The 20,404-nt window shown below is 43.8% G+C and overlaps 2 protein-coding genes across 4 annotated transcripts in view; one reads left to right on the top strand and one right to left on the bottom strand.

Moving 5' to 3' along the window:
- Positions 1-8,436, top strand: part of LOC115146689 (disintegrin and metalloproteinase domain-containing protein 22-like) — a 102,475-nt gene extending 94,039 nt beyond the window's left edge. Inside the window, exons 22-30 of one of the 2 annotated variants that reach the window (XM_065006762.1) lie at positions 31-199; positions 338-449; positions 1,550-1,640; positions 1,751-1,804; positions 1,994-2,194; positions 3,051-3,151; positions 3,230-3,296; positions 5,589-5,712; positions 6,509-8,436. In XM_065006762.1, the coding sequence (XP_064862834.1) occupies positions 31-199; positions 338-449; positions 1,550-1,640; positions 1,751-1,804; positions 1,994-2,194; positions 3,051-3,151; positions 3,230-3,296; positions 5,589-5,712; positions 6,509-6,529 (940 nt within the window). In that variant the 3' untranslated portion in view covers positions 6,530-8,436. The remainder of the gene's footprint in view (positions 1-30; positions 200-337; positions 450-1,549; positions 1,641-1,750; positions 1,805-1,993; positions 2,195-3,050; positions 3,152-3,229; positions 3,297-5,588; positions 5,713-6,508) is intronic. The other variant, XM_065006764.1, reaches the window with a different exon arrangement.
- Positions 8,437-11,514: 3,078 nt separating this feature from the next.
- LOC115118972 (GTP-binding protein 10-like) lies at positions 11,515-14,589 on the bottom strand. Of its 2 annotated transcripts, XM_029647698.2 has the most exons (11): positions 14,433-14,589; positions 13,856-14,046; positions 13,671-13,762; positions 13,377-13,521; positions 13,222-13,295; positions 13,017-13,069; positions 12,717-12,824; positions 12,531-12,608; positions 12,273-12,396; positions 11,905-12,168; positions 11,515-11,707 (listed from the first exon to the last, which is right to left on the bottom strand). In XM_029647698.2, the coding sequence occupies exons 1-10, from the start codon at positions 14,463-14,465 to the stop codon at positions 11,927-11,929; spliced, it is 1,140 nt and encodes a 379-aa protein (XP_029503558.2). In that variant the 5' UTR covers positions 14,466-14,589; the 3' UTR covers positions 11,515-11,707; positions 11,905-11,926. The 2 variants fall into 2 exon arrangements, with proteins under 2 accessions (XP_029503558.2, XP_029503557.2); XM_029647697.2 differs by having other exon boundaries at positions 11,515-12,168; positions 14,433-14,587.
- Positions 14,590-20,404: the final 5,815 nt, after the last annotated feature.

Below are 20,404 nucleotides of genomic sequence, written 5' to 3' on the forward strand. Positions count from 1 at the left end.
AACTGTGCTGTGTTGTGTGCTGTATGTCAGTGGGGGTCATGTGATGATAGACGGGGACAGTGACCTGGGCTATGTGGAGGATGGGACAGCCTGTGGGACAGAGAGGGTCTGCTTCAACCACAAGTGTCTGCCCCTTCAGGAGTTCAACTTCAGCACCTGCCCTGGAACCACCGAGAAGACCATCTGTTCTGGACACGGGGTACGAATACACACACACAAATGCACAAACACACACATGCATGCACACCCACTTTCTCTCTCTCTCTCCAACCTTTCAGCTCCTAATACATATTTTTTGGTGTGTGTGCCTGCATGCTTGTGCATGTGTGTGTTGCAGATTTGTAGTAACGAGCTGAAGTGTGTGTGTCACTTGGGTTGGACTGGAGACGATTGTAACTCCACGTCTCCTCTCAGCTACCTGGTGGTTGGACCCACCGCCTCTGTATCAGGTACAAATAACTCCACACCTCTCTCTAACTCTTTCCCTCTCCTCCTATTTATATAAGCCCTGCTTATAAATATCTCTCTCTGTCTCTCTGTCTCTCTCTCCCCATCTCTCTCTAACTCTTTCCCTCTCCTCCTATTTATATAAGCCCTGCTTATAAATATCTCTCTCTGTCTCTCTGTCTCTCTCTCCCCATCTCTCTCTAACTCTTTCCCTCTCCTCCTATTTATATAAGCCCTGCTTATAAATATCTATCTCTCTCTCTCTCTCACACTCTTTCCCTCACACTCTCTCTCTCTCTCTAACTCTCTCTCTCTAACTCTCGCACTCTCTCTCTCTAACTCTCCTACTCTTTCTCTCTCTCTCTCTCTCTCTCTCTCTCTCTCTCTCTCTCTAACTCTCTCTCTCTAACTCTTGCACTCTCTCTCTCTAACTCTCCTACTCTTTCTCTCTCTCTCTCTCTCTCTCTCTCTCTAACTCTCTCTCTATAACTCTCGCACTCTCTCACTCTAACTCTTTCCCTCTCCCCCTATTTACACTAAGACTCTGTGAGAGGTTTTGGTTGGACATACATATTTAAGCCTTTATTTTCATCATAAATCATTGGTTCATTCATTGTTTAGTTATTCTGCATATAATAATTATTTTTGGCCTTTACATTTGCTGTTAAAAAAACAACAACCAGGCACATCTTTCTTTTTGTTTGTTGTTTATTTTCACACACATTCTTTGTCGACAGGCTCATGTCATTGATGGAGTGACGCTGAGGTCAGATCTGAGTTCCTCTTCATTGTGTTTGCCCCTTCTGTAATGTCACTTCCTCCTCTCACCCCATCCCAGTCTCCCCAGCCTGTAGTCAGTCATGTTTTTGAATCTTTCTACGTTTCCCCTCAAAAACATACACATCAATGTTTGTAATGTGTTTCCTCCCCCCTCTTTCCTTTCAGATCTCTTCCCTCTGAGTGTGCTGTGTTTTAGTGTACTATTGAAGTGAGGTGTACCCACTTGATCACTTCAAAGTGTGTTTCTCCTACAGATTCATCTGGAAACAACTATAATACAGTTTGTTTACAAAGTGCTCTCTCTCCCCCCCTCCTCTCTCAGGTATCACCAGTACTAACATCATCATCGGGGCCATCGCTGGCTCCATTCTGTTCCTGGCTCTCATCCTGGCCATCACCGCCTGGGGATACAAGTGAGTACAGCTGGACCTCAGCTCTAGACCTGGGATAGCTGACTAGGAACTGGCTTGGGATCCTGTCATTGGTCAGTGTGTCTGACGTGACTGTCCTTCTTCACTAACAGGAGCTACAGACAGCGGTGCTACGTTGAGTCAGAGGTTCACAGAAGATTCTGCAGGTTTGTCATCCTTATTCGTTCCCATTTACATTTTTGTCATTTAGCAGCGCGACTTACAATTCCACATTTTCTATAACGGTCATTAGTTGTTGATCTATTTATGTGTTGGTCAATTTGTTGATGTGTTTGTGAAATCACATCTATGTCATGACAGTGTTCAGATGTCTAATGTTTGTTGGCGTTTCTCAGGCAAATGCCTCCGGGTGACTATGTGAAGAAACCCGGGGATGCAGACTCGTTCTACAGTGACCTGGCCCCTGGGGTCAGCACCAACTCAGGCTGTAGCTCCAAGAAGAGGTCTGGCTGTCTGTCTAACCTGCAGATATACACGCTCTCTTTCCCCCCCTCCATCGCCTCCATCTCACAAAACATCTCTCTGTTTGCATTCAGGTGTGACACCATCTCACTGCCATCGTAAACGTCTTTGTCTGTGTGTGTGTGTGTGTGTGTGTGTGTGTGTGTGTGTGTGTGTGTGTCGAGCAGAGCGCTGCAGAGATTTAACGGCTAACAACTTATAGATGCCACACTGTGTGTGTGTGTGTGTGTGTGTGTGTGTCTCTGTGGTGAGGGGGTTTCTTATTTTGTGTGTGTCGAGGGTATCGTGTCTTGTTCGCAATATGTGTAGTTGGTTGTGTTGGTTGCAATATGCCTCTTTCTGCACATTCTTCTCATCATGTTGTCATGGTATCACTCCCTGTTGTCATGGTATCACTCTCTGTCATCATGCTATCATTCACAGTCGTCATGGTGTGGTAGTCTGTTCTCATGGAATGTACCATCAGTCTCCTTCCTCTCCTCCGCCTACCCTGAGCTGTCTGTCTGTTCTCTACTGTAGACAAAGGGAAATAATATTATAATAATATATTAATATGCAGTCGTGTGTGCATACATTTTACATATGGGTGGTCCCAGAAATCAAACCCACTAAACAAATGTTGTAAATCTGGGCTCCCGAGAGGCGCAGCGGTCTAAGGCACTGCATCTCAGTGCTTGAGGCAACCGACCGTATCACAACCGACCGTGATTGGGCGTCCCATAGGGTGGCGCACAACTGGCCCAGCGTTGTGTGTTTGGCCGGTGTAGGCCGTCATTATAAATAAGAATTTGTTCTGAACTGACTTGCCTAGTTAAATAAAGGCTAAATAAAAAAAATAAAAAGTCTGGGAATCAGGTTGTCAGTAATGATGATCGTGATGATAATGGTTATCACTGTTTCACAAGGAAATCTAACTCTGTGTGTGTGAAGGTCTAACGGTCTGTCCCACTCGTGGAGCGAGCGAATCCCTGACGCCAAACACATCTCTGACATTTGTGAGAACGGACGACCCAGGAGCAACTCATGGCAAGGTATACACACACACACACACACACACACACACAGATTTCCCTATGCTAACCGTGTGTTACTGTGTCCTTCCTCTGTAGGAAATCTGAGTGGAAATCGCAAGAAGTCGAAAGGGAAGAAGTTCCGTCCTCGCTCCAACTCTACAGAGTAAGTCACCATGTTCCTGGATGGGCTTCCACATGGCTCAGGGATTGTATTTACACCCATCCAGTCACTATAGAAATCAGCTCAAATAGCAGCAAGCCAAGAGGTTCTGTATGGTGAAATAGACTTATACAGATTGTGGGGTATTTGTAGAATCTGTGAATCCAGCATTTCACAAGAACTTTATAAGAAAGTGTATTAATGAGTTACATTGACTACTACCAGATGTTGTTACCTCAGAGACGCCATTGTTCTAGAATGTTGTACTGCACTGTTCTATAAAAAAAAATGTCATTGTAGAGTGCATGTGGGACTTAATGGCAGTCACTATGGCCATGCTTGAACAGACAAATGCTATTTGTTTTTATCTAAGGGTTAGTGTTACGGGTGAGGGTAAATGTAAAGGTTAAGTGTTAAAGTCAGGGCTATTGCTTATAAAGATGACATCTGTGAAACCATACTTCTGTCCTTTCTAGCATGGCCACTCAAAAACAACCCTAACTGCACATGCTCCCCATGAATGAACACAATTAACGCCTTGTTGACCTTTCAGCCTTGTTGATCTCCCAGCCTGTTGTTGTTTGTTTGTTTGTTTGTTTGTTTCCTGGTCTTGACACCTGAGGTCATTTGCAGAGCAACTGTTCTTGTTTGAATGCATGGGAGTGAATGAGGAGAATTTAACTGCTTGGACTGATTTGTGACATGTGGACAAAATGCAAATGACCATCTTACTAAAACACACATTCATCTAGTCAAGATCCATCTTGTCTTCCTCTCACTTGCATCTTGGTGGTGTGTTCAGAATGTCATTGGTCTGCTCTGCTCTCTTAAAATATCTCCTCTTCCTCCCTCGTCCTCTTTCTCCCTCTTCCTCATCTCCATCCTCCTCCCTCTCATCCTCTTTTTCCTCCTGTTTCCTCTTCTCCTTTCCTCCTCCCTTCTCGGTGTGTCTATCAATCCCCACTCCTGCAGGTATTTAACCCCTCGCTTCCAAACAGAGCATTATGATGTAACTAAGTGGGTAGAAGATGTGAATAAAAACAGTGAAGGACCCTACCTTAGGTATTACCTCAGATCATCTCCTATTCCTCAACAACCCCCACCCCCCTCTTTTAACTCCCCTTTGGCTTGGTCTGTGTATTTGGGTTCAATTTGAACAGGGGAGGTAGGGAAGGGTTGTACCAGTTGTTCCCAAATGGGGGTCAGTTCCCTTTTATCACAGATAAAGAGCAGATTGATTGGTAGTTCTGGTGATGATGTCAGAGCTTTGGTTGACAGCTCTTGGTCCTCTTGTGTCTTTGGACTCCCATGATTCATTGCTTTTAGCGTACGATGGTTGGATGTATCAATAGCTGCTGAACTTTTACAACAGTTTTACATTTTGTTGAGTATTGAGTAACATAATTGTCTTGCTTTATTTGTAATGACACCAAAAAGGAAGTCATTAGAAATAATCTCTATTACTAGTCTATTTCCTTATTTCCCTCCGTTGCTCTTGCCATCTTCTCTTTCTTTATCTCTGCATGTTCAGTGTTGTGTTTGCTCTGATGTCATCATTGTGCTACACACATGTCTGAGTCCCCTACTGAGTGTCTCTGTGCTCACCGGCCTGGTCGGTTCACATTTACCCATCTCCACTACACCTTCTGGTCCTGGACCAGCCCAGATACACCCCAACACAGGCACATGTCTGAGTCCCCTACTGAGTGTCTCTGTGCTCACCGGCCTGGTCGGTTCACATTTACCCATCTCCACTACACCTTCTGGTCCTGGACCAGCCCAGATACACCCCAACACAGGCACAGGTCTGAGTCTACTGAGTGTCTCTGTGCTCACCGGCCTGGTCGGTTCACATTTACCCATCTCCACTACACCTTCTGGTCCTGGACCAGCCCAGATACACCCCAACACAGGCACAGGTCTAGTCAAATTAACTGTACTCAGTGGGTGTCTGACTGACCTGCCCACTCCCACTCCAGCCACAGCTCAGCTGACCCTGTTGCATTGCTGATGATGGTGCAGCGGTTGAGGATGTCATAGGCAGGTCGATGAGAGGTAGAGGTGACTGTTACCAGACCAGGGCAGTTCAGGCTGGTCTACTCTGGCACAGGCAGATGCTTCCCCTAACCACAGCTCTAGGGTCAAATGATCATACTCCCAATCTGAACCTTAAACATTAGGGTCATGAACAAATGTCTGCCTCGGTGTTTAGGGGCAACTTCTGCCTATTCCGGGCAGATCAGTAAGAATGATGATGTCACTGTTTATAGTGAGGTAATTTCCTGTCTCTTTCAGGACGCTCTCCCCGGCGAAGTCGCCCACCTCCTCCACGGGGTCCATTGCATCCAGTCGGAGGTACCCTTACCCCATGCCCCCACTCCCCGACGACCAGAAGAAGGCCAACAGGCAGAGTGCCAGGGTAAACTACTATAATAACACAGTATATAGCACATACTGTACATAACATCTCATATGTAACATATACTGTACATAACATCTCATATGGAAAATATACTGCACATAACATCTCATATGTAACATATACTGTACATAACATCTCATACGTAACATACTGTACATAACATCTCATATGTAACATACTGTACATAACATCTCATACGTAACATACTGTACATAACATCTCATACGTAACATACTGTACATAACATCTCATATGTAACATACTGTACATAACATCTCATATGTAACATACTGTACATAACATCTCATATGGAACATATACTGTACATAACATCTCATATGGAACATATACTGTACATAACATCTCATACGTAACATACTGTACATAACATCTCATACGTAACATACTGTACATAACATCTCATATGTAACATACTGTACATAACATCTCATATGTAACATATACTGTACATAACATCTCATACGTAACATACTGTACATAACATCTCATACGTAACATACTGTACATAACATCTCATACGTAACATACTGTACATAACATCTCATACGTAACATATACTGTACATAACATCTCATACGTAACATACTGTACATAACATCTCATACGTAACATACTGTACATAATGTCCTAGGAACTAGGTAAATACAGTAGTAGTTAATGACGTATGTACTATAAATACCCCTATTGCATTGTGGGGTTAACTGCAGTTAAGGTACTGAAGCCATTATCTAATTATAGTCTTTGTCTCTTCATCTCGTTTCTCTTCCTGCAGCTGTGGGAGACTTCAATATAACACTCCTGTTATCTACTCTGCAAAACTACTTAAGAACTACATTTTCGTCCACTTTTCTATGAATTAAAAAATACAAAGCAAAACAAAATTGAAACAAAATGACGAAAAAAGTGAGCAACTGGTGTGAGCGGAAAAGAAAAGCAGAGGAAGATGAAGAGGAGGAAGGTGTGAGAGTGTGTGAGAATGTGTGAGAGTGTGTGCGAGGTCCGTCAGACCTGACCTGCTCAGTAGGGGACGCTACAGGGGCCATCTGTCATTCCTACACTGACAAGCCAAGACAGAACGAGGCAAGACAAGATCCCTTTCAGATTAGTTGGAGATCCACCAGAGATCAGCCCTTCACTCATTCGTGAGGAAAAAGCAAAGCTGTTGTGATGGTAACAGTGCAGACAGAGAGGAGAGGCCTTGTTGTGGATGTCTCCCCCACTCCCAACACCCCAACATCCCCCAGCTTCCACCACACTCTTCTAGCTCCTCCCTCAAACTGTCCCACCTTACCTTACTCACCTCTCCCCCCAACCCCCCTCTAGCCCTGCCCCTATGTAAACTCTCTCCTCTGATTGGTGCTCCTCTCTGTTGAGGGGCGCGGACAGCTATCATATCGGCAGATTTCTCTACCATTTTGAAGCACGCTGTTTAATTACTGTAGAAAACTCCAACCCTGTATGCATGAGAACCCCCTGTTAATCAACTCTTCCTAGTGTCACAAAGAAGAAGAAGTCTGGGACGGACAGCATGCGGGGGATGGTGATGTCATACGTACTGTAGGCCTTTAAGCTTTCTTTACATTATAGGCTTCTTCTATCTCTGTGATCAGCGACTCATTATGAACTGTATAACACATTATACTAGCCAACTGCCCCTGACATGGACCCTAGACCCTAGACCTTAGACACTCCCTGTTCTCTTTCTTTCGCCGTGTCAGGTTTTCCTGAAGGATTTGGTTATCATTGTAAATATGTACAGCTTAAAGGCAGAGTAATGTGTGCTTTTCTTTTTTACTTACTGGGAGGCGAATGATGAAGGGATGCTCCCCCTATCCTCCTCCTGCTGTGGTTTGTGTTGTAGACAGACAGGGTCTCCGTAGGTCTTTGTAGAGACCCCGTACTTGTTTTTTCTGTCTGTTTCTCTCTTTTCATTTCTGGCTGAACTCTCTCTTCTCTCCCGTGTGTCTGTGTGAACACTCCAGCTTTCTTTTTCTTCCACAGCAGAATGTACAAACAGTGTTCTATATTTCCTCTTTGTGTCATCCCTTTCTCTGAGTAATGCACTCAGTCACAGCCCGTCATAATTAAGACAGTAAACTTAAGAATGTCATTGATTTATAACATTAACTGAGCATTTTATCCATTTGGATATTGATAATGATGAATATGATTTGAACTAAGATAGTCCCATGAGCCCTTCCTCGCTACAGAGGGGAGAGAACAAGTGTTCTTTTGTAGTTTTAGATGTGGTATACATGTTCATTTGGTAATGGTGGTTTAGAGAAGTTGGAGAAATGTCCTGTGACTATAATCATTCCACACTACGGTCTGTGTGTACAGCAGGGACAGACTGGCCATCTGGCATTTTGGGCAAATGCAAGATGGCCTGGTCCATTTTTTACACAGTGGGTCTTACTTGTTTTTTGGGGGGGCAAAATGATAATTATCTTGCTAATAATGGGGGCCTCGAGGAAAGAAATGGGCCGTTGTGTTTAAAATGCCAGAGCCGATTTCTGGTCCCAGTCCGCCCCTGGTGTACAGTGTGAGACCAGACATAACAGATAGATACAACTGGAACCGACAACGCCACTGAGATCCAACTGGACGATGTGGGAATAACAATGTGGAAACTGAACATTGTGTCAGATGAATTTGGAATTTGTTTGGATAAAATGATTAAAATGTGCATTTTTGCTTTTGTTTTGTTTCCTACTGTAAGTTTACCCTGCTGTCTGTAGATGATGAAGTGTCCTGTACAGTGCTTGCTGTTTGAGATTTATAAGACCAACAGAATGACAATGGATCTACTAGCTAACACACTATCGCTGTTCTCTAGTAATCTGTCTGTGAGGCTGTAATACGAAATAAGCATGACATTGAAATAGTTTTTTTCCTTGATTGCCAATTGCTGTTATCTTCTTGGAATTTCATACCATAAACCCCATATCAGTAGTGAACAGGTTTTCAACATAATCAACCAGGTCTCAAACATTTTCATGAATGGCCCAAGTAATCTAGTGGTTTAAATGTGGCTTAAGATTCAGGTACTTACCTACGCAGAGTAGGATAAAGTGTCCCTAGTCACTGATCCAAGGTCAGTTTTGTATCTTACCCCCCTGATGGTAAATGTTGTGAATTGGGGAGTGGAAATCTGATCTTAGATCTGTGGCTAAAGGGAAACTTATTTGTACAGAAGTCACAACCCCCATCCTGTAGTTACTATACTGTCCATATCAGTTAAGCCTGCTGTATGTTAACTCCGTATGCTTAAGTTTAAAATGTGGGCACTGATCGTTTTGATTTTCTACTGTATGCATTATGACTGCAAAGATATTAAGATCACCACTATATCACATTAATATTGCTACTGTATGACAAGTCTCAAGTATTTTTTTTTACTCTTAAGTACCTTTATATGTTCACTTCTCAGTGTTGTGTACAGCCGTTATTCAGACAGACCAACTGCATTATTGTTCTTCTGTGCGTTGAGTGGAACGGAGATATGATGCAGACATTTTAGTTTTTTAAAGCACACACTCATCTCGGACCGCTCTGGCATGTGAAGATCTGTACGTGTCTTCTATGTTATGATGGGACGCAGCTATGGCAACATGGGGTGCATTATGCTATAGGGATCTGTGCAGGTGAGCTCATGTTGACTAAAGCTCTCATCACTCTTGTCTTATTTAAATTATGATATGGTTGGCTGGTGCTTAGTAACTTGAGTTTTGACCAAGGGATTCCCTAGGCCGTGGTAATATGCAAATAAAGGATCATACTTGTCAAGCAATATTTTAAATATCATATTGTCTTAATTCTGACATCTATGATAATTTACCTGCAGGTCATAGGATTGAGGTATATTAGATGGTGGCAGGTGGAACCTGTCCAGGTAACAAGATGTAACTGTCTGATGTGTGTTATCTGTATTAGTGGCTTGACTGACGTAACCCAACCGGACCCACAGAGAAACGTCCAAACGCCACAAAGTATGGACAGATTCATGAATGTATCAATACAACCAAGCACCAAGCACCCAGCCGTAGCCTGTGGAGAAGTAGGTTATATCAAGCCTCTGAACGCACCATGAAGTCTACTGAGATGTAGGTTATATCAGGCCTCTGAACGCACCATGCAGTCTACTGAGATGTAGGTTATATCAGGCCTCTGAATCCACCATGCAGTCTACTGAGAGGTAGGTTATATCAGGCCTCTGAATGCACCATGCAGTCTACTGAGAGGTAGGTTATATCAGGCCTCTGAACGCACCATGCAGTCTACTGAGACGTAGGTTATATCAGGCCTCTGAATCCACCATGCAGTCTACTGAGAGGTAGGTTAAATCAGGCCTCTGAATGCACCATGCAGTCTACTGAGACGTAGGTTATATCAGGCCTCTGAATCCACCATGCAGTCTACTGAGAAGTAGGTTATATCAGGCCTCTGAATCCACCATGCAGTCTACTGAGACGTAGGTTATATCAGGCCTCTGAATCCACCATGCAGTCTACTGAGAAGTAGGTTATATCAGGCCTCTGAATCCACCATGCAGTCTACTGAGAGGTAGGTTATATCAGGCCTCTGAACGCACCATGCAGTCTACTGAGACGTAGGTTATATCAGGCCTCTGAATCCACCATGCAGTCTACTGAGAGGTAGGTTAAATCAGGCCTCTGAATGCACCATGCAGTCTACTGAGACGTAGGTTATATCAGGCCTCTGAATCCACCATGCAGTCTACTGAGAAGTAGGTTATATCAGGCCTCTGAATGCACCATGCAGTCTACTGAGACGTAGGTTATATCAGGCCTCTGAATCCACCATGCAGTCTACTGAGAAGTAGGTTATATCAGGCCTCTGAATGCACCATGCAGTCTACTGAGAGGTAGGTTATATCAGGCCTCTGAATCCACCATGCAGTCTACTGAGAAGTAGGTTATATCAGGCCTCTGAATCCACCATGCAGTCCCATCCTGCTGTAGTATGCTCCTACTGCGACCTTATCCTTCATATGTACCGCTACAAAATTTATATACAGTCGGTTCCCAAATGATTGCCACCCTGCATGAGCAATAATGACTGTAAAATAAATCATTCAAATACTGACCTAAATTGTATGTAACAAAAAAAATTGGGAAATCATATTTGATAATACTTTTGCTCAGAGAAAGATCTACCTCAAAAAGGTTAGGGGTCAAAATGATTGAAACGCCAAAGGGTTCTTATAAAGTAGTCAAAAGTTTCATATTCGGTCCCATATTCCTACAGCACACAATGACCACACCAAACTTGTGACTCTAAAAACTTGTTGGATGCAAAAATGTGTGCTAGGAATATGGGACCAAATAAACGTTTGACTGACTTTATTTGTAAGAATCTTTAGGGGTGTCAATTTTGACATTCCTTTTTGAGATAAATAAGTATTACTTGTTAAACAATCTTTCACTGAGCAACTGTATTAGTATAAATCAATCGTTTCCCCCGTTTAAAAAAATACAATATAGCTTAGTATTTTAATTATTTTACAGTCATTATTGCTCATCTTTATGGAGGGTGTCAATCATTAAGACCCCACTGTATAATTACAGCACTTGTCTTTTACTGTATGCTGTACATAGACTGACAATGCAAAAATCAATGCCCATATTTGTTTTTCTTTTCTTACAATATCATTCAGTATTGCAATATATTTAATATAAAATAAAACTTTCATCGATATTTTCTGTGTATGTATGTTTAGTTTCCCTTAAGGTGAGGTTAATGCTAAAGGAGGCAGCATTAATTAACATGTTTATTACTACATGGTGGAAAAGCCACACATTACATCAAACAGTCAGAGACAACATCCAGCAGAAAAACACAAACGTACTTCCCCCCATTTTGTCAGCCCTCTTCCTCAACCTCTGTAACTCTGTCCATAGTGTGGTCATAAGGGGAAGGCAGAACGGCAACACCCTCGCCTGGGTTATGACTGTGGGTGACATCATCGTTAGTGTTTTCCATAGTCTCAAGCAGGGTGCAGAGCCAGAATGAATGTTGAGGAGTCATCCTACCTAGAGTATGATAGGTAGGAACATCACCCTGACTTCCACAATATTGAAAACGTTCCAGGCTGCGTGAACATGAATCAAGTTCAAACCCTTTTTCAAAACTGCCGAACATACTAACCCTGAATGTTCCACAGTTCAGCTCAAACTGAGGCGGTGGGGCCCCATGTGAGTGTGTTCTTGGCTGGGACCGCCCCTCTCAGCGCCTGTAGCCTATCACGGTGCAGGGAGTCCGTTGCCATAGAGGCATCCTTGTCTAGTGATTGGCGGATACAGGTCTTGAGGTGTGCGATGCCAAAACCGGTGGCAGCTGAGATAGGAACCACGTGTCTGAAGACCATGTTGTTCTTAGGAAGCATATCGTCGGGTAACAAGTGAGAGAACTCTGAAAGGGAGAAGCACACCAGGGGGGCACTATGAGTAGTCTAATGTCACAGATCGTACACCTTAATTACCTAAGTTTAGAATCTATGTATATCATTAGATTACTGTGTGGGTTTAGGAGTTGCTCCTGCAGCTCTGTGAGTTTGTCCTCTGCATCAGGCAGGTCCATCTTATTGACCACCAACACAGCAGGCTTACATGGGAGATCCTCCTTATACAGCTCCAACTCCTATAGTAGGGGTCGAGAGGAGGGGACGGGCGGCAGAAAGTGGGATAAGGAGAGAGAGAGAGAGAACATATTGTGATACTGGTGCTCGGAGGGAGGGGGGTGGTTCCTGTGTAGATGTGTCCTGCTAGCCTCACTTTAATTAAAAGTTGAACTGCCTCAAAAGCAGACCTAAAGGGCGTTTTGCTTGCCAGCTGGAAACCACAAACGTCCACCTATGACCAGAGAGAGAAGAGACTTCATCAGTATTACAGCTAGAGGCTTTCTCACCACAAATCTCCTTGAGACTTTGACCATAAATTGTGTTTGTGTTTAGGACAAACCACAAAGAGCAGCTGTCTGGTCCTCTCCACGTGTTTGAGGAACTGGTGGCCCATGCCTCTATTCATGTGGGCCCCCTCTATCAGCCCTGGGAGGTCTGCCACTGAGATCTACACCAATCCGAGAAGAGAACACAGAATGGACCAATCAGAAGACAGAACACAGAATGGACCAATCAGAGGAGAGAGAACGCAGAGTATGTAAAAACCAGAAGAAAGACCATCTTGAGAATGAACCAATCAGGTGAAGGAAACGATTGAGTTGCACAAAAGGGAGGAAGTGACCTCATCTGCTTCTCTTACCTGTTTATGGTCTTCATACATGACCTTGCCAATCTCCGGTCTCAGAGTGGTGACTGCAGAACGACAACACAAACATTTACCATTCATAAATAACTCAAACATCATGGTGTCATCCTCCACTCAAACATTTGATAAAAAACTGGGTAATATATGGAACATTCACTTAAACGGGATGTGTGTGTGTAAATGTGTACTCAATACTCACAGGCATAGCTGGCAATCTGGGGTTTGGCATGAGACAGGGCGGTCAGTAGAGAGGACTTTCCTGCATTGGGGAACCTGGTAATGATGTAGGGAGAAATCATGTTGTCAATGTGTTCCTGTATGATTGTGTGTGTGTGTGTGTGTGTCCTGTCTCACCCCACCAGGCCGAGGTCAGCAATGAGTTTGAGGTCCAGTCGTATCTGTCTGGTCTGGCCCTTACTGGGCAGGAACTCTGAGTGGTAGGATCCACCTTGACCCCCTCTGGCCACCAGCACACGATCTCCCTCAGTGTTCAGCTCACCTATGGAGGGGATTGATGAGCTATGGTCAGTTAAATTTACACCCAACACTCTCATCCTGAGTGCAGACATCTAGATCATCTTCAACCAGTACACAGTGCCTTGTGTCAGTGAAGGAGGTGTATGGTGTATAATGTGTGTAAAGACTTACCGAGGACCTTTCCATCATCGTTGGTGACAGTAATGCCAGGAGGAGCCATGACTTCTTGGTCCTCTCCTTTCTGCCCCCTCAGGGTACGGACACTACACACACACACACACACACACACACACACACGTTGAGACTTGGATTAGATTGCTGGTAGTTCATGTCATGACACTTCCAAAAAGACATACCTGCTGTTGATTCCTACTCCAGCGATGAAGCGTTTCTGGGGGTACTTATCCTTGACCCTCTTCAGAGTCATCTCCTTCTGAGCCACCACCCACACGTCTCCCCCTTTCCCCCTGACCCCCAGACGGGGCAGCCCCATCCCCCCACTGCCCCCTCGCACATACAGACGCAGGTTGTCCACGAAGTTACCGTACTGGAGGAAAGAGAGTAGTGATGACATAATTTCACTTTGCGTCAGACAACTGAAATATCTACAGCAATTAATATATTGTAATGTCTTCTACAATGACGTGGACAGTAACGTTAGGCTACACAGTGAAACTATTTCAATTTCCATAGCTAGCAAGTTCATTGTAGAAACGACCATGTAAAACTGAACACCACAACCAACTAGCTAGTCCTGTCTACGAAACTGACCGTGAAGACCACCTACGACTAGCAAACTAAGCTAGCTAGCATAGCAACCTGGATAGTAGGGCCACACAGACAGGAGGGGTTAGTTATACATATATTTGGTATAGCTAGCTATCTTGTTAGCGAACTATGGTGCAACTGTATTTATAACACTGGGTTACTAACCTTCCGGTAACAAATCCTGCTGATCCAAACCATTTTGACTGAATATTTAGATGTTACAGTTGACTGTTTGTGGCATTTTTGCCTGAAGACGTCAAATTAGCTGTTCACATGTGTCGTTTGAATAGGTTGTTTGGTGGTGGAACAGGAAACAGCAAACGGGCGGTGATTCGATGATGTCAGCGTCAGTCAAGGTAGCTAGTCCCGCCTCCCTCTCCTCCCCAGCTAAACTATGCACACAACATATTAGGCTATGTTGTGGGGTTTTACCTGTAGTCCTAGTCTACAAATAAATCACATTGTTTTGAACAATAATTTGGTTACATCCCTTTGATAGCCTATACTAGTAGTGTTTTTGAAAAGTTAAGACATTTTAGGTTAGGCCCTATTTGTTTCTAATGTTACAGCATACTCTACACCAAATGAATTAATTCATCCATTTCTCACAGTCAGTCAGACATCATGTTTCTTCATAGGCTATCCTTGGTCAACTGTCAGCTCGTGCGGTGTTTGGCTATAAAGAGCTCCGCAATCGAGTGGCCATGTGAGTCAGTCAATACGTCCACACAGTGAACCACACTTGGGATACCCACGTTGGGTGGTGGTTTTTAAAACTGCAACAGCTGATAGGAACATAACAAGTAAGTTGCCTATATTTTGTTCATATCCTATAGAGGTTATGGAAGCGTGTCTTTGAGAGGGAGATCATTACGCACACCTCTGATTTCACTACTCACATTTTCTGTTTCTAAATGTCTGATGGCCATCTGATCTGTCACAAGTGGGCAGGTAGCCTATATTTTACTTGAGCCTTCTTTCTCTTAGGCTATTTGTCTCTGCATTCCCATCTCTTGGCCACTCAGGGCTCTCTCTCCTATCGCGCTAGTCGGATGATGGTTTCACTCCGTGGCCCATTCCTCCATGCAGATCTCCTCTAGAGCAGTGATGTTTTGGGGCTGTTGCTGGGCAACACAGACTTTCAACTCCCTCCAAAGATTTTCTACGGGGTTGAGATCTGGAGACTGGCTAGGCCACTCCAGGACCTTGAAATGCTTCTTACGAAGCCACTCCTTCGTTGCCCGGGCGGTGTGTTTGGGATCATTGTCATCCTGAAAGACACAGCCACGTTTCATCTTCAATGCCCTTGCTGATGGAAGGAGGTTTTCACTCAAAATCTCACGATACATGGCCCCATTCATTCTTTTCTTTACACGGATCAGTCGTCCTGGTCCCTTAGCAGAAAAACAGCCCCAAAGCATGATGTTTCCACCCTCATGCTTCACAGTAGGTATGGTGTTCTTTGGATGCAACTCAGCATTCTTTGTCCTCCAAACATGACGAGTTGAGTTTTTACCAAAAAGTTATATTTTGGTTTCATCTGACCATATGACATTCTCCCAATCTTCTTCTGGATCATCCAAATGCTCTCTAGCAAACTTCAGACGGGCCTGGACATGTACTGGCTTAAGCAGGGGGACACGTCTGGCGCTGCAGGATTTGAGTCGCTGGCGGCGTAGTGTGTTACTGATGGTAGGCTTTGTTACTTTGGTCCCAGCTCTCTGCAGGTCATTCACTAGGTCCCCCCGTGTGGTTCTGGGATTTTTGCTCACCGTTCTTGTGATCATTTTGACCCCACGGGGTGAGATCTTGCCTGGAGCCCCAGATCGAGGGAGATTACCAGTGGTCTTGTATGTTTTCCATTTCCTAATAATTGCACACACAGTTGATTTCTTCAAACCAAGCTGCTTACCTATTGCATATTCAGTCTTCCCAGCCTGGTGCAGGTCTACAATTTTGTTTCTGGTGTCCTTTGACAGCTCTTTAGTCTTGGCCATAGTGGAGTTTGGAGTGTGACTGTTTGAGGTTGTGGACAGGTGTCTTTTATACTGATAACAAGTTCAAACAGGTGCCATTAATACAGGTAACGAGTGGAGGACAGAAGAGCCTCTTAAAGAAGAAGTTACAGGTCAGTGAGAGCCAGAAATCTTGCTTGTTTGTAGGTGACCAAATACTTATTTTCCACCATAATTTGCAAATAAATTCATTAAAAATCCTACAATGTGATTTTCTGGATTTTTTTTCTAATTTTGTCTGTCATAGTTGAAGTGTACTTATGATGAAAATGACAGGCCTCTCTCATCTTTTTAAGTGGGAGAACTTGCACAATTGGTGGCTGACTAAATACTTTTTTGCCCCACTGTACCTGTATTTGGGTTGTAGGTGTTGCCGACGTTTGTGAAGATCTTGGTGTAGATCAGTTGGGTCTCAGTATTGAAAGGTCCTACTTTTCCTGAGTTAGTCAAACCAGCAGAGAAGGCCACCTTTGGTCTGTCTGTGAACAGGGGAGAACACAGGATAAATACATACTGACAATGGAGAAACAAATACAAATGAACAATGCAAGATGTCTTTGGAAATATCTTAGTCAGCAGACAAGAAGAAAGGTAACCATTTAAACTTTGAAAATAGATGATAAAGTGGTGGCTGACGCATTTTAGCACTAAAGTTTTTATCAGAGCAAACTTGAGATAAAGTTGTCTGTTTCCCTGTATTCTGTATCTTCAGCATCTCCACCTGGCTCCCCAAGGCTGACAGTTCTGCTGACATAAAGACAACACATCAAACAGTTACCTAAACCTATTTGTAAGCCATATAGTCATATTATTTTATGAATATATGGCTTACATGCTGTCTTCAGCACCTCTACCTGGCTCTCACTGGCTGTCACTCTGGCTCCCATGGCTGACAGCGCTGCTGCTTGTGCTGGAGTTGTAGAATCAAATAACAAAATATGTTCAAGCATGTCATCTTCAAGCTATTGTTGATTGCTACTAAATTATATAAATACTGTAGTAATAATTCCCTACTGATTGCTTATGATCATATCCGCATACCTGCATTTTCTCTCTTCAGCTCCTCTCCCAGCCTCTCACTGATGCTCAGTCTGGTCTCCAGGGCTGAAATAACAGGACAATGTATTCAGAAATTATAATGATATAATTCAGACAATCGAACAAGTCTCCCAGAGTAGCGTTGCTGTAACTTAGAGTGAATGGGCCGCAGGTTGACGTTCATTGGCATGAATCTTGCCCTGGAAGCAGAACTGAGCAATGTCTGCTAGATGGGCCAGCTCCAAAGTCAAAAGTGGCTATTTTGTAAAAATCCATGAAAACAAAAATGTCACTTTTTGGTATTAATTTAAGGTTAGACATTAGGGTTAGCAGTGTGGTTAATTTTAGAGTTAATGTTAGGCTTAAAATCAGATTTCATTACTTTGTGGCTGTGCCAGCTAGTGACCACTCTGCAGAGCTGCCTCCAGAACAAGATTCATGACAAAAAACGCTAACCTGCCAATGGACCTACATGTAAAGTCATATGATTTATTTAATACAATAAAAATCCTCATTACCTGCATTGTCTCTCTTCAGTTCCTCCACCTGGCTCTCACTAGCTGTCAATCTGTTTCCCATGTACCTCAGCTCCACTCTCTGCTCCACCAGGATGGTTCCCACATTGTGCACCTTGTCTCTGTGCTTTCAGCTCAGTCCAGATGTCAAGACCACCATTATCATGGCTCTCCCACGTTCACTGTGACCCTGTAGAGTGGTGTCATTCTCCCTAACCCCTCCACTCTCCCCCTGAGCCCATGTCCTAGACAGACAGAACAGCAACACCAGCATAGCTGGTATTTCCTACTCAGAAGTAAAATGAGCGATAAGGATTTAAAAAAAAGTGAAATCATTGAAACTTGTTGAGCTTAAAATGTATTTTCAAAATAATGTTTCAATGATTTCATTTTTTTTGTCCTTATCCCCCATTCTACTTGTGAGGAAGGGCAGATAAATATTGCAGAGTTGAAGAGAGATGTAATATTTAACCACAAGAGGGAATAATTGTCACATTTTGACAGGCTATTGTATTGTACACTGGTGTGCACCTGTATTTGTGTACTTTTTACCCATGACTTTACTTGTCCTTGGTGATATTTTAACGTTCCACTGAGTTGCAACATGTGCTGGTTTCTCATGCATCAGGTTACCAAGACCAGTGTGTATAAAGAAGAGGACTGAGTCCAGTAGACTACATTAGTTCTGAAGAGGTATTGTTTCAGAATGAGGGATGCTGGAGCTCTGCTGGTGTTGTTGTTCTGTCTGTCTGGGACATGGGCTCAGGGCCTGAGTGGAGGGGTTAGGGAGAATGACATCACTCTACAGAGACCAACACTTTACATGTTGCATTTATCTTTTTGTTCAGTACAATTTTTTTAACGATTTTGTTCCGTTTCATTTTCAAGCTAATGTGTTACAAACAACAACAAAAATATAAAACGCAACATGTAAAGTGTTGGTCCCCTTACTCAAGAGCTGAAATAAAATATCTCATTCATTTTCCATGCGCACAAAAAGCTTATTTCTCTCAAATTTTGAGCACAAATTTGTTTACATTCCCATTAGTGAGCATTTCTCCTTTGCCAAGATAATCCATCCACCTGACAGGTGTGGCATATCAAGAAGCTGATTAAACAGCATTACATAGGTACACCTTGTGCTGGGGACAATAAAAGGCCACACACATCACAATGCCACAGATGTGTCAAGTTTTGAGGGAGTGTGCAATTGGCATGCTAACTACAGGAATGTTAGTTTCTCTACCATAAGCCACATCCAATGTCATTTTAGAGAATTTAGCAGTATGTCCAACCAGCCTCACAACTGCAGACCATGTGTAACCACGCCAGCCCAGGACCTCCACAACAGGCTAACTCACCTGCGGGATCGTCTCAGACCAGTCACCCTTTTGTGGGAAAAAACTCATTCTGATTGGCTGGGCCTGGCTCCCCAGTGGGTGGGCCTGGCTCCAAGTGGGTGGGCCTATGCCCTCCCAGGCCCACCCATGACTGCGCCCCTGCCCAGTTATGTGAAATCCAAAGATTAGGGGCCTAATTAATTAATTTCAAATGGAGACTGTGAAGTCTCCAAAGTGGTTGTGTGGTTGTGCTGAGCGTGCTGGTAGGGCCAACTTCCAGCCGTAGGCCGTGCTTGTGCTGGCACCTCCCGGAAGTGAACCGAGGTTGAGCTGGCTGCTCCCATTGTGCAAGAAGCCTGAGGAGTTGGTCTAAAGTTATACAGTTACATTGATGCTGTTGACCCGGATCACTGGTTGCTGCGGAAAAGGAGGAAGGTCAAAAGGGGGGTGAGTGTAACGGATGTGAAACGGCTAGTTTAGTTAGCGGTGCGCGCTAAATAGCGTTTCAATCGGTGACGTCACTTGCTCTGAGACCTTGAAGAGGGTCCCTGGTTCGCGCCCGGGTATGGGCGAGGGGACTGTCTAAAGTTATACTGTTACACTACCTGCCGCCCCAATATGGTTGTCTGGGCCCATATATGGATTTCCTGCCACGTTCCAATATGAACGTTGACTACAATATAGCGTCATCAAATTGATCAATTTTAGTTCCCTAGTCCGGTTCTGAGCGCGCGCTCGCTCTTTGCCGAGACTACAAATCTGTGCTCGCGCCCTATACCTGCCCTACCGGTGCAGCGCGACTGAAAGAGTTTCGATGTGACGCTGAAGTCAAGCCAGAGAGGAAGAAGAGAGATGCCCAGCTCTGCGGAAAATCTGTCACCCTCACCAGCTGGCGATTTTTCCTTGTTTCGCCTACAAAGCAATACGTTTTTGTATGGCGGTCAAGGAGAGTGTCAGATTTTGTCAACTAAATGAATAGCTAATTTGCTACAGGTTTATTTGATCGAATATAAGATTCGTAATGCTTAAGTTCTTACGTGTACAATTTAAGTAGGACAATTTTGTATGATGTCTTTTTATTTTGTACAATGGCTATTTTTCCACCCTTACCATCCTACAGTAGGTGTCGGCATGGACCTCTAACGCTTGTTTGCGGACCGTCATGATACCATAGAAGAAGAAGAAGAAGAAGAAGAAGAAGAAGAAGAAGAAGAAGAAGAAGAAAGATA

This window comes from Oncorhynchus nerka, linkage group LG3 (genome assembly GCF_034236695.1).
Source record: "Oncorhynchus nerka isolate Pitt River linkage group LG3, Oner_Uvic_2.0, whole genome shotgun sequence".
Taxonomy (NCBI): Eukaryota; Metazoa; Chordata; class Actinopteri; order Salmoniformes; family Salmonidae; genus Oncorhynchus; species Oncorhynchus nerka.

Coding starts and splice junctions, on each gene's coding strand:
- LOC115118972 (XM_029647698.2), bottom strand. CDS start 14,465: ATGGTTTGGATCAGCAGGATTTGTTACCGGAAG. Junction 12,609..12,716: donor CCAGACAGCTGCTCTTTGTG/GTTTGTCCTAAA, acceptor CTCTGGTCATAG/GTGGACGTTTGTGGTTTCCA. Junction 12,169..12,272: donor GCAACTCCTAAACCCACACA/GTAATCTAATGA, acceptor TCTCCCTTTCAG/AGTTCTCTCACTTGTTACCC.